The 13,388-nt window shown below is 53.1% G+C and overlaps 2 protein-coding genes across 2 annotated transcripts; one reads left to right on the forward strand and one right to left on the reverse strand.

The window, feature by feature from the left end:
* Positions 1-431: 431 nt before the first annotated feature.
* BZA05DRAFT_135718 (uncharacterized protein) lies at positions 432-7,636 on the reverse strand. The gene is made up of 6 exons (XM_051478848.1): positions 7,363-7,636; positions 6,551-7,163; positions 5,219-6,487; positions 3,317-5,130; positions 2,076-3,252; positions 432-2,019 (listed from the first exon to the last, which is right to left on the reverse strand). The coding sequence occupies exons 1-6, from the start codon at positions 7,521-7,523 to the stop codon at positions 673-675; spliced, it is 6,381 nt and encodes a 2,126-aa protein (XP_051336983.1). The 5' UTR covers positions 7,524-7,636; the 3' UTR covers positions 432-672.
* An 835-nt stretch (positions 7,637-8,471) lies between these two features.
* On the forward strand, positions 8,472-8,681 carry BZA05DRAFT_447412 (uncharacterized protein; the record flags this gene model as incomplete). Its single annotated transcript, XM_051487155.1, has 2 exons — positions 8,472-8,533; positions 8,585-8,681. The coding sequence occupies 2 exons, from the start codon at positions 8,472-8,474 to the stop codon at positions 8,679-8,681; spliced, it is 159 nt and encodes a 52-aa protein (XP_051336984.1).
* Positions 8,682-13,388: the final 4,707 nt, after the last annotated feature.

Consider the following 13,388-nt stretch of genomic DNA (forward strand, 5'->3'; position numbering starts at 1 on the left):
CAGCGGCGATACCACGATACCCATACAACCCATACAATCCATACAACCCATTGAATCCATACAATCCATACAATCCATCCATTCGTTCGGGGGAGGAGGTAATACAAAAGGCAAAGGCAAAGTAAAGGAAAGCAAAGGAAAGGCAAGAAAAGAAAACGAAAAAGAAAAACTCCTGATTACGCCCAAGTAAGAAAAAAAAACACAATACACATCAAAAGCGAACAGACAGGCAAGCAAGTGGGCTGAGTCGGAGCCACGTGGGGAACGGAACAAGCAGAAAAGACGGAAGCCATACGAGTGTTGTTGGAAGGGAGCAGCAGCTGAATGTACAAGAGAAAGTGGAAAGAAAAGAAAAGAAAAGAAAACTACAACACCAGCCAGCGCAGAGAGCGAAAGTCGCAGAGAGAGCTACATAAATATAAAAAATAGTAGATAAAACAAAAAAGTATTAGGAAAGGGAAGATAGATAAAATAAGATAAAATCCGCATGAGATAACTGAACTGAAAAACAAGGAAGAAACCCGTTTGGCGCCGTGAGAGAGAAAAATTCAACACCCGTGAAGGAAAAGGAAAGAAATAAAAATAAAAAAAAGGTCCTAGCCCGGACAGTACGCCGTCCGAAAAGAAAACCCCCCTGATTTGCAAGGAACAAGCATTAAAGAAGATGTACCATTATAAATCCGGTATGTTGAGTGACGACCCGGATGGCTCAGTGCCGGTGGGGAGATTCAGCTGTATGTACGACTTGCGGGAATTGCTCGATCGTGTAGCAGTGGTGGGCGATACAGCGGCAGATGAGGATGTCGAGGCGGATGAAGAAGTACAGATATCCTCCAATGCCAGACGCTCCGAATCCTCGGCGTCAGCAGCGGCAACAGCGGCAGCGGCAGCGGCAGAACCGCTTATTTTCACCCCAAGTCGTGCCTCAAGGTGGTCAAGGAGATCGCAGAGGGGCGCAGAGGTCGGCTTGGCCAACGGATTCGAGGATTCGGGGACCAACAACCTCCGGATGTACAGGACGCTCATGCAATTCTCTATCCTCGTGACGATTTGCTCAAACACCGGCATCATGATCTGGTCCGTCAAGAGTTCCGGAGTGACCTCACGTAGCTTCGCGATCATATCAGTGGGATGCACCCTATGCCCCGGAATCTCCGCTGTGAGGGAGGAACACAACATCTCGAGTCGAATCGAGAGTTCCCACAACTTCCACAGCTCCTCAGGATTCACACTAAGTTTCGGCTGAGAAACCGCCTTCTGCGCGCTCTTCGACTCGAGCCGGCCCGCAAGTTGAGCCGGGTACATGAGACAGACAAATTCCGGATTTTCGAGGCCTTTGAGTTTCCGTTCACCAAGCTCTTTGATCTGGAATCCCTTGTTGCTCAGGTCTCTAAGATCCTTGATGACCGAACGTGCCAGCTCCGCATCGCCAAAGATCTCTTCGGCGGCCTGAGTGGTCTGTTCCCCTCGTTGCTGGTAGGCCGAATAGCAACTGACGCATCTGTTGATCTCTGCAACAAAGTCCGAACTGACGGTGATCTCACCTCCATCCGCCACGGAACTGATACGGGAGGCGCGGTTGACCATGGGACCAAAGTAATCCATGCGTCCGGTAATTGGGTCGGGTTCGCACACGGGAGCACCCCAATGAATACCCATCCTTACCGACAGGCCTTTGTAAATGACCCTGCCTTCGGAATCCTGTATCTCGCGTCCATTCTCCGAGTCGAGAATCTCGTCCGGCCACTCCTGATCGAGCAAGTCTCTCTGAACGTTGAAGCACCACAGCAGCGCGGCTGTAGCCGTCGGAAAACTGACCATGAATGCATCACCTTCTGTCTTGACTTCGTATCCGCCAACTTGTCGTAGCTGGCGTCGCATGACCGCGTTGTGAATCCTGATACCGGATCGCATGGCAACAGAATGATTTTCCCACATGACCGTCGAGTTCTTGATATCCGTAAAGACCATGGCAAGGTCGCCGTCTGGCGCTCTGACCTCGTCGCCGAGTCGACTGAGCTATACCTGGTGTTAGCGACATTCAACGAGTAGGTAAACCGGAATATATATCCTACCGAATTGTCTGTTTCCTTCCCGCGCTTGCGCGTAACCCTGATGGTTGGGAAATCATCGTCCGTGAAACCGGGACCCACCGACAGATGCGCCTTCGGATTCCGCTTGGGCTTCTTCATGTCGCCAATGCCCAGGACCATCACCATAATCTTGTTGGTAGCACCGTACGCGATGGCGATGTCTCTGAGTTTGTGGGCTGCTCGCATGAGATCGGCCTTTTCTTTCCTCGCGATGTCGACTGCGGTTTGCACCGAAAGATATTCCCACAGCTCCTTGCTGGCAAGGATCAGCATCTCCTCGTGGCCCTCCAATGGCATCTCCTGAATGTCGGGAGCCGCATTGACAGCTGGCATCAGATGAAAGTACCCAAAGGCACGGGAAGTATCCAAAACATCATTCAGTTTTCCCGTTCGTGACACCCAGCCACCAGCCTCTCGGATACGTTCCAGTTCCGTGGCATTCCCCGAATCATGCTTCTTGGTAAGAACATGGTGCGAGCTATCCGTCCGGGTCAGTACCGCTGTGGCATCACCCACGTTTGCCACGTAGAGCTTGTTGCTGGCATTGTAGATGACAGTGGCCACCCCTCCGGAATTCAAGTCGATGGGTCCGAGCATCGCTCCACCACCAGTAGAAGGATGTCTGGTTGCACCCTTGTCATCGAGAGGCTGCATGGCCGTTGAGGCTAGCTCCTTGTTGAGGTTCAGGAATGTTCTGCGCAGTGCGGTCGCCGGTGTCTCGTCGCCCTTGAGTTTGTTGAGTTCCTCCTTGAAGAAGAACTCCAGTGACTCGTGTAGGAACTTGGAGATCTTGCTACCTCCTGTCGACAATGCTTGTCCGTCGAAAAGTCCAACCAGCCACTCATCCCGAGAAGTCCGGAAATCGGGCACCACCATATCGATGAGCGACAGGTGCTCGCTCCGTCCGAGAGAATCAGCCATGCCGTAGGACATCGATCTTATCATGGACCCTGACAGTCGCACTCTGCGGTCTTCCGTTTGATCGGGCGTGTTGCTCATGAGGGTGACATCCATGAGACCCAGGACGCGAAGCTTCGTCATCTGACTGAAATCCGTAATACTCTTCTCACGCGAAGCTCCCATCTCGCCCCTACTAGGTTTTATTTCCAGTCGCTTGTTTCCAGACAGGTTGAGGTACTTGAGATCCAAGTTCCAGTTCCTGCGAACCAGTGTTAACAAAGCCTCCAAAAAAACTCAAGAAGGAAAGAAAGGCGGTTGCATACCAATTCCAATCGTACGGCCAATTGGAGATGTTGTACTTGAGCGCGTTGTTTCCAACATCCAACACCAGCAGCTTGCGTATCTTCCCGAGCTCCGCGGGCAGTGTTTGGAACTTGTTCCCGTTCAAGTGCAGGACTTTGAGATAAGGAATATGCTCCAGGTCTTCCGCCGGCAAGCTCGTCATCTCGTTGCCAGAAAGGTACAATTCACTGAGCAATGGCATCCTGCTCAAGGCACGGGGCGGGATGTCGTACAGATCGTTGTACGAAAGGTTGAGAACCCGAAGTTCGCCGAGCAATGACAATTCCTCAAAGCACTCATCTCCGAGGATGTTGTCTGCCAGATAGAGGTACTTCAAGCTATACACGAAGGTATTGGCCAGCTTGCCCGACGACGAAGAGTCCTTCCTGGAGGCAACCGTCGGGGCGATCGTCATCGTATCGGAGCTTGCCCTGGAAATGACGGAGGCTTTCCTGCCACTCTGGCCGTAGATGCTCGGCGAGTTCTTGACTCCATTCGGTGGCGCGGGCAGGTTGGCAGCCGTCAACAAGCCTCCAGACTGCTGTGATGGTCTGCGATCCGCGGTTTCTGGCCTTTCGAGTGCGTCTGCCGCCGCTTCGTTGGGATTCTCCGGAATACTCTTCTCCTTGACGGTATTCTCACTGAAAGTTGTGCCAAAGGCCGGGCCTGCGACTGGTTGGGGGAAGGTCTTGATGATGTTGGAAGAAAGATTCAACGTGATCAGACTGGCCATCTGCCAAATCTCTCCGGGAAGCGTCTTGATGTTGTTGTAATGCAGATCGAGATACTTGAGTTCCGATAGCTGGCCGATCTCCTTCGGTATCGTGGCCAACTCGTTCCTACTGCAGCTCAGATGCTCGAGCTTGCGCAGTTTTGCGATCTGGGGAGGAATGGAGACGATGTGGTTCTTATCCAGGTACAACTTCTCCAGATTCGGCAGCTTGTCGAACAGTGTCTCGTTGATAGCTGCAATCTTTGCGTTCGACAGGTTCAGGAACTTCAGTGTTGGTAGAATCGTTGTCAGACTGAACTGAGTGACGGGATTGGAGTTAAGGTGCAATGCACGGAGCTTATGGAACGACTGCTGAAATCCGGAGACACGGTTATGCGAGACCACGATGGCTTCCAGTCTCGGCAACTCGGACACCACATCAATGTTTTGCAGCTCGTAGTTGAAGCGCAGGTCCAGTTCCTTCAACGATCCGAGATTTGAAAACGTCGGTGGCAGAGAGCCGGTGAGGCGGTTGTTCGCGGCGATGAGCCGTTCCAGCGCGGAAAGCTGGCCGATCTCGAGGGGGAAGCTCGTGATTCCGTTGAATGAGATATCCAGTTCGACCAGGGTTACTAGATCACATATGAACGCCGGGAATACGGTCAGTCGGTTCGACGAAACGTGGAGATTGCGTAAACTTTTGAACTGCCCAAACGACTGAGGTAACGATGATAGGCGATTACAGGACATCTTCAGCGCCACCAAGGCAATATGGTCCTCCAAAGCAGCATGTTCCAGTTCCTCCAGGCGGTTGGTCGAAATATCAAGATACGTCAGTCTCGATGCGGACGAGATGCTTCCGGGCAACCGTTCGGCCTCGTTCCCAGTGAACTCGATCTTGCGGAGGTTGACACACTGCTGAATGAAATCCTTGGGGATATTAAGCGAGAGATTGCGCGACAGGTTTAGGGAGATAATCTCGGACGCCTTGTGGTAGAGAGTGATGGGAATAGTGAGCAGGTTTCTTCCTTGAAGGTCTACGTGACTGAATTTTTGGACTTTATTTAGACCTGAATCTTGATCCTGATAACATCGCAAATCCAACCGTTAGTTTTCTTCTTTCTTTTCTCTTCCCGCCGATTGCGCCATGAACCAAAAAGAAGTGACATACCAAGGAATATGAACCGGTTCGAGCCATCATGAAGGTGAACCGAACCAGATAGCCATGGTCTTCACGGCCAATCTCATCCAAATGGTCCTCTTCCGTGTATCCCACCTGCTCCAGCAGCCGTTTTTGGATTTTAAGTGGTCGTTCGTTGGGTCCAAGGATCCGGAGAAGACCATTCTTCCTCATAACGATCTGGTAATTAGCCAGGTTGTCCTGCAAAAACGATTTACGTCCGAGGAGACCGAGGACTTCCGTCACCGACGCCTGCACCTTGCAGGAGAGGGTCGCGAACGTGGAATCCGCACGGAAAACTCGTATGCAATACTGGGAATCTTCGGGGCCGGATTCGTTTTCTTCCTCCGCCTCGGACGCCTCGGCCGAGGGTGGTGCTACACCCTGGGTCGCCCAACTTTCCGGTGGCTCCCACGTGGCATTGTCCACGTGCGGTTGAGTTTCGGTATTGTCGAGCCACGAGGAGTTGGGATCGGGGGCCGGTGCCGCACGATTCACGAACTGATCGATATCCGAAAAGTCGGTGTCTATCCGGAAAGGGGTCTCTTCTTCCTGTCCGCCCTTGCCCCGCCCCCCCTTGCGCCCGGCAACCTGTTCCTTCTTTCCCTCCTTCCTCCCGTCCTGTTTGGTGGCTGTTTTGATCTGTTCCACCGACGCATAATCCATCAGACGAGGTGTTATGTATTCGTTGTGTCCACCGGATCCCCTCTTCATCGCAGCAGGCGAGGAGGTGAATGTGTTGAGCGCCGGTTCAGATGCCTTCGCACGCAACCGCGGCCCACGGCTCGAAGCACCACCATCGAAATTCTTCTCGCTCTCGTAAACCTTGTCCTTATCCTTCTTGATCAGTTTGTCGATCTTATTCCGCAGGAATCCCTTCGTCTTCGCGTTGACCTCTCCTCCCGGTGACCTGGGAGGGTTTCCGGATAGGGTACTAGCCATGGATGGCGTCGGGGAGCCCGAGCGGATGAGCCGCGTCTGGGATGAATGCGAGGATGCTGTTCCATCGAGATGAAGCTTAAGCCCTCGACGGTAATCTCCAAACACCGAATCCCTGCCGCTTCCCGGTCGTGGGGGTAGCTCCTTCTCCTTCTCCTTCTCCTTCTCGGCCTGCTTGTCGCGATTCTTATTCCTGCCACGTAGATGTAGTCCTCTGTGCGTATGTGACGACGACGTTGAAGCCGACGCATCTTCCGGATCGTACCTTTTGTCCGAGATGGGGATATCGTGAACCGGAGCATCGCCTATCCGCCGGATGTCCTAACGCTATACATCAGCGGTCCGAACGCCACACAGGACGAAAGAGCTCCAAAACAAACCCACCGCTGGATCTTGATAGAGAAACGGAACGACATCCGAAGAAGGCACTGGTGTCCGTGGCCTGGATATCGTCGGTGTGACCGGCCTTGTGAAAACATGCTGCGACCGAGGAGTAACGTTTGGTGGTAACGACGATTCGGACGAGCCTGGACTCTCTCCTGTAGCATCATCCCCTCCGAAGATCTTCTTGTAGATAGAACGCCCCATCGATGACTTTGACCCGTTTGAAGAAGCATTCGTCACCACCGAAGCAACCGACGGTCTGCGCGTTTCATCGGGAAAATAGCTATCCGACGGGCCCACGGAGGGCGCCGTGCCTGGCCGCAGAAGGGGCGACAAAGCAAACGGCTCTTGGCTGTTGTCGAAGATGTTGCTGTTCAAGTTGGGTGTGCCACTTAGGGGATGATGCCCGGTTATCGGTGACGGGGACGCGGACGGCGGATTCTGACGCATTATGAATTGAGGATTCTGCAGGACAGCAAGCTCTCTTCGGTGGTCGCTGAAGTTGGACGACGCGGACGCTTTCGGCGACGACAATGGAGGGGATTGCGAGTACGCCCCATGCGATCCAGGAGATATATTGTGATCTCTATCGAACCTCCCGTTACTGCTGCCACTGGATGGGAGATCGACCAGGTCAGCCATGACAGTCTTTCAGTGCGCCAGTTTGATTATCGAGGCCAGGGAGAAGAAGAAGAAACTACGAGAAAGTCCCAAACAAGCGATGCGTTTTAGGTGGAGGGGGATGGGTGGAGGGGGAGATGGTGGTGGAGGGGGGGATTTAGGTCGCGATGCAAAACAAAGCACACACTCACTTGCGCGGTCTTGGGGGAACGTTGATGGGATTCCTCCCAGCACTTCCGGGAGACGACGGCGTAGGAATTACGGGGTCGGAAGCGAAGCGTGCCGCACTCATCGAGTGGTAGGAAGTGGCAGAGTTTGTCCGCTGTCGCTCAAGGCGTTCCTGTCGCGTCATGGTTTGGGATCGAAGGTTTTTGGAATGGGAGGCGGGTTCGGTTCGGTATAGTTAAGTGATATCTTTCGGCTGACGCAGAGTTCGTCGGCAAGACCGCGATACACTACCACGCCATCGCAAGTCAAAGGGTAGGTTATAGTGACGAGTTCGAGGAACTCGTAAAGCGGGCTGGAAGGGAGTGTAGTTTTTTGTGGGGGGGTTAGGCTGTAAGATGTTTTGGCTGTAAGATGTTTTTGGCTGCAGAGGTGGAAGCGGGACTGGGGCTGGGGCTGGAACTAGGACTGGGTTGTGGGCGGCGGGCGGCGAGGGGCGGCAACGGGGGCTTTTGCTGGGGGGTGGTAGTAGTGGTGGTATTGGTGGAGGTATTGGTGGTGTATGGTAGGCTGTTGGTTCTTGAGCGAACAGATCTGGAGACAGCAGGAGACTGGGGGTGGGGGGAGAGAGGGGCAATTGGGAGTTGAGAGCGGTGAACGTGAAGCAAAGACAAGACAGGCCCCGTCTGGCAGGGTAGGTATGTAGCGTAGGGTAGGTGTAGGTTAGGCTACAGATGAGGCGAGAAAGCGGTGGATCAGCGATGGGGGGTGGGCGGGGGGGCGGGGGGGGTGGTGGACCGGGGAGGAGGGGTGGTTGCTTTGAGCGTGTGGGTTATAGTTTTTTGGTTGGCGGCAGCGGCGAATATATGCGGGAGCAGTGGGAGTGGGGAGGCGGGGGTGGTTTGAGTGTGCGCAAGAGTGTGGTTACAGCATGGGGGGTGGTTGTGTGAGAGGTGTGGGGCCTCCTTGTAAAGGAAGTCCATAAGAAAGGTAGATACTCTACTTGCATGGACTCTGGGTAACAAGCCTGGAGAAGTTAGGGATCCATCCTGATGGTTTTCGTTCGAATAGTGAACGTGATATCTACATGAGATAGGTGCCAATGTGTGGGTATTATCAACAACCACAAATACTAATGCTAGATGGACACAGGCTTCACGATCGAGAGCACACGGACTTTTCGGCGGTCAAGGCATCGTGCGTACCTAATGTATGTACATAGGGCACTTGAGCGGGCGATTGCGCCAGTCGGCGGAAGAAGACGGAGAAGGAGAAGAAGGAGAAGAAGGAGAAGAAGGAGAAGAAGGAGAAGAAGGAGAAGAAGGAGAAGGAGAAGGGGAGGTAGCCGGCTACGAGTGGATATAAAGACCATGGAGTGTACTGCTTACTAGTACAGTACTTGATACATACTTCTTACTGGCAGGGCTGTTGATTCTTGTCGGCCGGCCCAAGAAAGATCCATCTCGGAGCAACACCTCCTGTGCCCCTCCCGTCATCTGCTCTCCCTCTCCCCTCCATCGTCTCCTTCCTTGAGGTGTCGCGGCGTGTGAGGATCCCCCGGAGAGTCGAGACATCGACCTAACTATGTCCATACCGTCAGGCTGGCTGCGGAGTCACCATGTACCTACCTAACATATGTAGGAAGTATGTACCATACGTCTTGTCAGATGGCAGCGCTGCAAACACTATGCATGGGAATCGCAGCCGAGGAGAGGAGAGGAGAGGAGGCCATCGACTTTTTTTCAGACCTGAGACACATCAATATGTGTCCGGATTACGGACTGCCCGGATTCGAACACGACGGGAGCCTATGTACGGCCAAGATCTGGCTACTCTAGTTTGGAGGCCTGGGACTTGTGGGGATTGAGGAGGGACGAGAGGACGACACCGACGACGGAGACTTGCGCCGGCTATGTATGGTACAATGAAACTCTTGGTACCCCAGCCCCGAGCCTGTGGCAGACTGCAGTGTGGCTCGTTCGTGCAGAGTAGCGATCCATGATCGAGCAAGCGATTATTGGCCATCCGGATTCCGGAAGCACCAGTCGAGGTTCACAGATAAACGAAATACCGAGGAACCTCAGAAACTGTGTACTTCGAGAGACACGGAAACGGACAGAACCGAGACTCTGGAGTATCTACATACTGCTTGCGATTGTCCGACGAAATGAGTCAAGAAAGAAGCTCTCCGAAAGCTGCGGACAAACACGATCAACGAGCGTCATGTTGGCTCGTGAGTCGTGAGGTACCTAGGCACGGCCAATTGCTCGCCATCGCACCCAACACAGCAGTAGGTAGTTGGGGGGAACGGCGTCCATTCGCCTGTGAACGCCAATTTGTCCGATTCAACCACCCACTCGTTGGCGCATCCCTTCGCCCCCATCGCCGTCTGTTCATAGGGCTCCGCATCAAGATGCCGCCCGAGGCGATGGCAGTCGGGTGCACCGACTGACTGGTTCTCGCATCTTCGCTCGGGCTTTAGGCAGTAGCTTAGTCGGACAAAAGCTTTTTCCAGATATCGTATGAGGCTGGATCATGATTCATGGGTGGCTCGGGCGTTCTCTCGTATTCACTGCTTGCGGGTACCAACTAGAAGGTATTGACTAGTACTTCAGCAATGCTCTGCGCCGTGATAGCCGTGAGCATGAGCATGAGCATGAGCATGAACTTTCCGCGGCCATGTTTGGACCTTGGTTTATGCTGACACCGAGCAACTCGGCAGCACTGGCAATCGACCGCACCATCGAAGTCAATCCTGCGAAGCCAATCAAGCTCAGCCGATGACCGCCATCCGCGCAGCGAAAAACATCGTCGATCCGGTTCCTAACTTCCTTTTGGCACCGGTAGATCCGCACCGCACCTGATGCATTCTCAAACTTCGCCAGGACACGCTCGCGTTCAAGGTCCGAACTCCGAAGAGAAACGGAATCGGTTTGCTCGGGTTGCTCGGTTTGCTCGCTTAAACCCGCCCCGCCCCCGCCCCCCCGCCCCCCCGCTCCCCACTCTTTCTACCCTTAAGCTTCCGAATCCCCGCATAACTCCACAAGGCAATGAGGCAATGAACCTTGCACATCATCGTCGGCACACTCGGCTGTTCATGAATCATCACACCCAGCCGTTCACGAATCGTCACACCCCGCTGTTCGTGGTTCGTGAATCACCGCACTCAGCCGTTCATGAATCATCACCCTGAGTCCCTGACACCCTGACATCCTCAGCTGTTCATGAATCATCACACGCGTCGTGATTTGTATTCCAATCCCCGCGTGCAAACAAGGAAACTTCAAGCAAGGCGTTTCTGCATCTATTTCCGGGTATCCCAACTTCAATGACGACTGATCATTGCGGTGAGTGTGTGCATTGTGAGTGTGCATTGTGAGTGTGCATTGTGAGTGTGCATAGTATCCATGGTACCACAGGTCCACAGCAGCGTACTCCGCGTGATTCGTGAAGAAAAAAGACATCTGAAAATGCGAAAGACGATATGATTATGGCCTCCAGCTTCCAGGCTCCCGCCCGTGTACTATGTACTTAAGAAAGTACTGTATAGTGAAGGGGAGGGTAAAAAATACGCTTTGTGACCATGCCGATACGGAAAAAAGCGTATCGATACGGTGAAAATACGTATTTTGACCGTATTTATACGCTATTTGACCGTCCCGAGACGCCAAAAAGCGTATTTTTTTACCCCCCCTCCCCCCTTCACTATACAGTAGGTACGTTCATGCTCCAACTTGGTAAGCCTAGCCTGGAGGCTGTGGGGAGGTCCCGAGAGATCTCAGATGGGCGGTGACAGTGAGCTTGCTGCGTGCGGGCTTTGGTTCCGAGACTCGCGCGGACGGAGGGAGGGTGGGGAATTTGCTTCTTCTTCCCGAGGAGGAGTGTGTAGGAGGGGTAGGAGGAGGAGTAGGAGGAAGTGGATGCGGAGGAGGAGGAGGAGGAGAACGAGAGGGGATGGATCGGTTAGTGAGATCCGATCTGGCTGCTGGGTGGTGGGTGGGTGGTGTCAAGATGTGCTCCCCACTTAACGTATGTACGTACATACTCTACAGACATACATGGTGGACACTGGGCTTCCATGTGCCTGAATACCATGTATGCATGCATGCATGCCCTGCCTGTCTGCTTGCCTGCCTGCCTGCCTGGGCATCTTCGGAGTACATGCTTGCCGGTCGGTGTTCACTGTGTGCAGTGTGCACAGGAAGGAAGAGGATTGGAACATCCGTTCTCCTCTCGAGTCTCATCGTTTACCAGAGCCTCCGAGTGAGCATAAGCTGACTGGATGAAATTTCAACACGCTTCAGCAGCGGGGGAGTCTTGAGCCGGGTCCTCTACTCCCTCCACCGGATGATGGATCCTGCATTCCCCGCACCGTCAACGAATCGAACCGCACAACCGATTCCCGGCTCGATGGTAGTTGTAATTCGCCATGCCTACTAGTAGGTAGGTGCATCCGTAGGCACTCACTCGTGCACGAGTGAGTGCATGTAGACACTCGAGGCGACGACGGAAACCGTATGTACCTGCAAGGCTGCAAGCCCATAACCAACGCCTGTCAACGTGTATATATCTTACGCTCCGCTTCTGGTTCGATTTCTGGCAGATTTTCTTTGCTTTTCTTTTCTCTCGGCTCGGCTGGGGACTTAACCGCGAGGATGGTGGTTTCACCATCAGTGATCACCACCACCACCGCCTGCTCATATATCTTCTTCTTCTTCTTCTTCTTCTGTAGCACTTTGGGTTTTGAGTTTTGAATCCATGCTTCAGCGAGGAAAAGGAAATGAAACGAAAAGCCGTATAATGTATCTTCTTTACAGGAATTCGAACCCGCCAAAACGAGTGCTCGAGGATTTCCATAGCGGTAGTCAATATTACATACCAAAAATCATGGCTTCGGACACAATACGGTAGGTATTCTCTCTAGATTACGGTCGAAAGCAAATTTTATTCCACCACAGGGGGGTTAGCCAGTGGGTTTGCCAGTGGGATTTGCCAGTACCGGTAGCTGTATTGTGGTTGCCCAGTGCCCACTGATATCGTCGAGAGTCGAGACCGGATGGATAAGCTTAACTAGTAGTCTAGTAGGATGTATCAACCTTCTTTCTACGTTCCAAAATTAGGCCGATCGCCGGAGATTGGATTGTTATTACCTAGTAGTAGTCTGTAGAGAAGGCGGGGCCGCGGAGGTATGGTGGCCAACTATCCTCCACGGGAGCATCTTGCGCATATCCCGGTCCCGGTTCTAGATGCACCATTTTCGAGGGCCGACTCCCGAGGTATAGGTAGCCGGCGTCAAAAGGGACGGGCGAAGACCTGAACCTCGGTCTTAACAGACTTAAAGAGTACCGTACCGGCTGGATCAGTGGATCAAAGTATGCATAAGATGGGTGTAGGTAGTTGGAGGTGTCTCACAAGTGATAAGACCTACATATAGATAAGCATATACTAGTGGTGTACTTCTGCCTGAAGATATCTACCCAACCAACAGTGTTACCGCCCGTTTGAAGTTTCTAGTGACCGTCGATCTTGCTGCCTACATAGGTACTCTATGTCTCCGCGAGATCCGCGATTGCCCCACACGTTCATGAGAGACAGTGACCGTCCGAACTTGCTGGCGCCGCGGCATCGAGCTTATTGGCGCCGGTGGAGACGGTGAGACGGCGAGTCGGCGACCCGGACTCCGGACGGACGCTGACACCAACACCTTGGCTACTAGGTATAGCACCGATGCTGATGCTGTGGAGGAGGGTTTGACGAAGTATGGATACCTATGTCTCGGCGAAATCCGATCGGGCAGTGCTCAATGAGTACTTGCCTAGGTATTCACTGAACGTTCGGATTCGTCTGTACCCTGTATTTTCTGTTGGTATACCATACGGTATCCCATAGGTATACGCAGTCCTTGGTATTGATTCCTATATCCGGCAGATGATCACTGACCAGTGATTGCCGTTGGCGTGGATGGAACTTTTGGCGGGCGAAGGGTAGTTGCCGTACTATTACCTTAGTTACAGTATACAGCATACAACATATTTCCAGAGATATCTCCATC

This window comes from Tricharina praecox (assembly GCF_024521635.1).
Source record: "Tricharina praecox strain CBS 144465 chromosome Unknown BZA05scaffold_23, whole genome shotgun sequence".
Taxonomy (NCBI): Eukaryota; Fungi; Ascomycota; class Pezizomycetes; order Pezizales; family Pyronemataceae; genus Tricharina; species Tricharina praecox.

Coding starts and splice junctions, on each gene's coding strand:
- BZA05DRAFT_135718 (XM_051478848.1), bottom strand. CDS start 7,523: ATGACGCGACAGGAACGCCTTGAGCGACAGCGGACAAACTCTGCCACT. Junction 5,131..5,218: donor GAACCGGTTCATATTCCTTG/GTATGTCACTTC, acceptor CGATGTTATCAG/GATCAAGATTCAGGTCTAAA. Junction 2,020..2,075: donor GGAAGGAAACAGACAATTCG/GTAGGATATATA, acceptor CACCAGGTATAG/CTCAGTCGACTCGGCGACGA.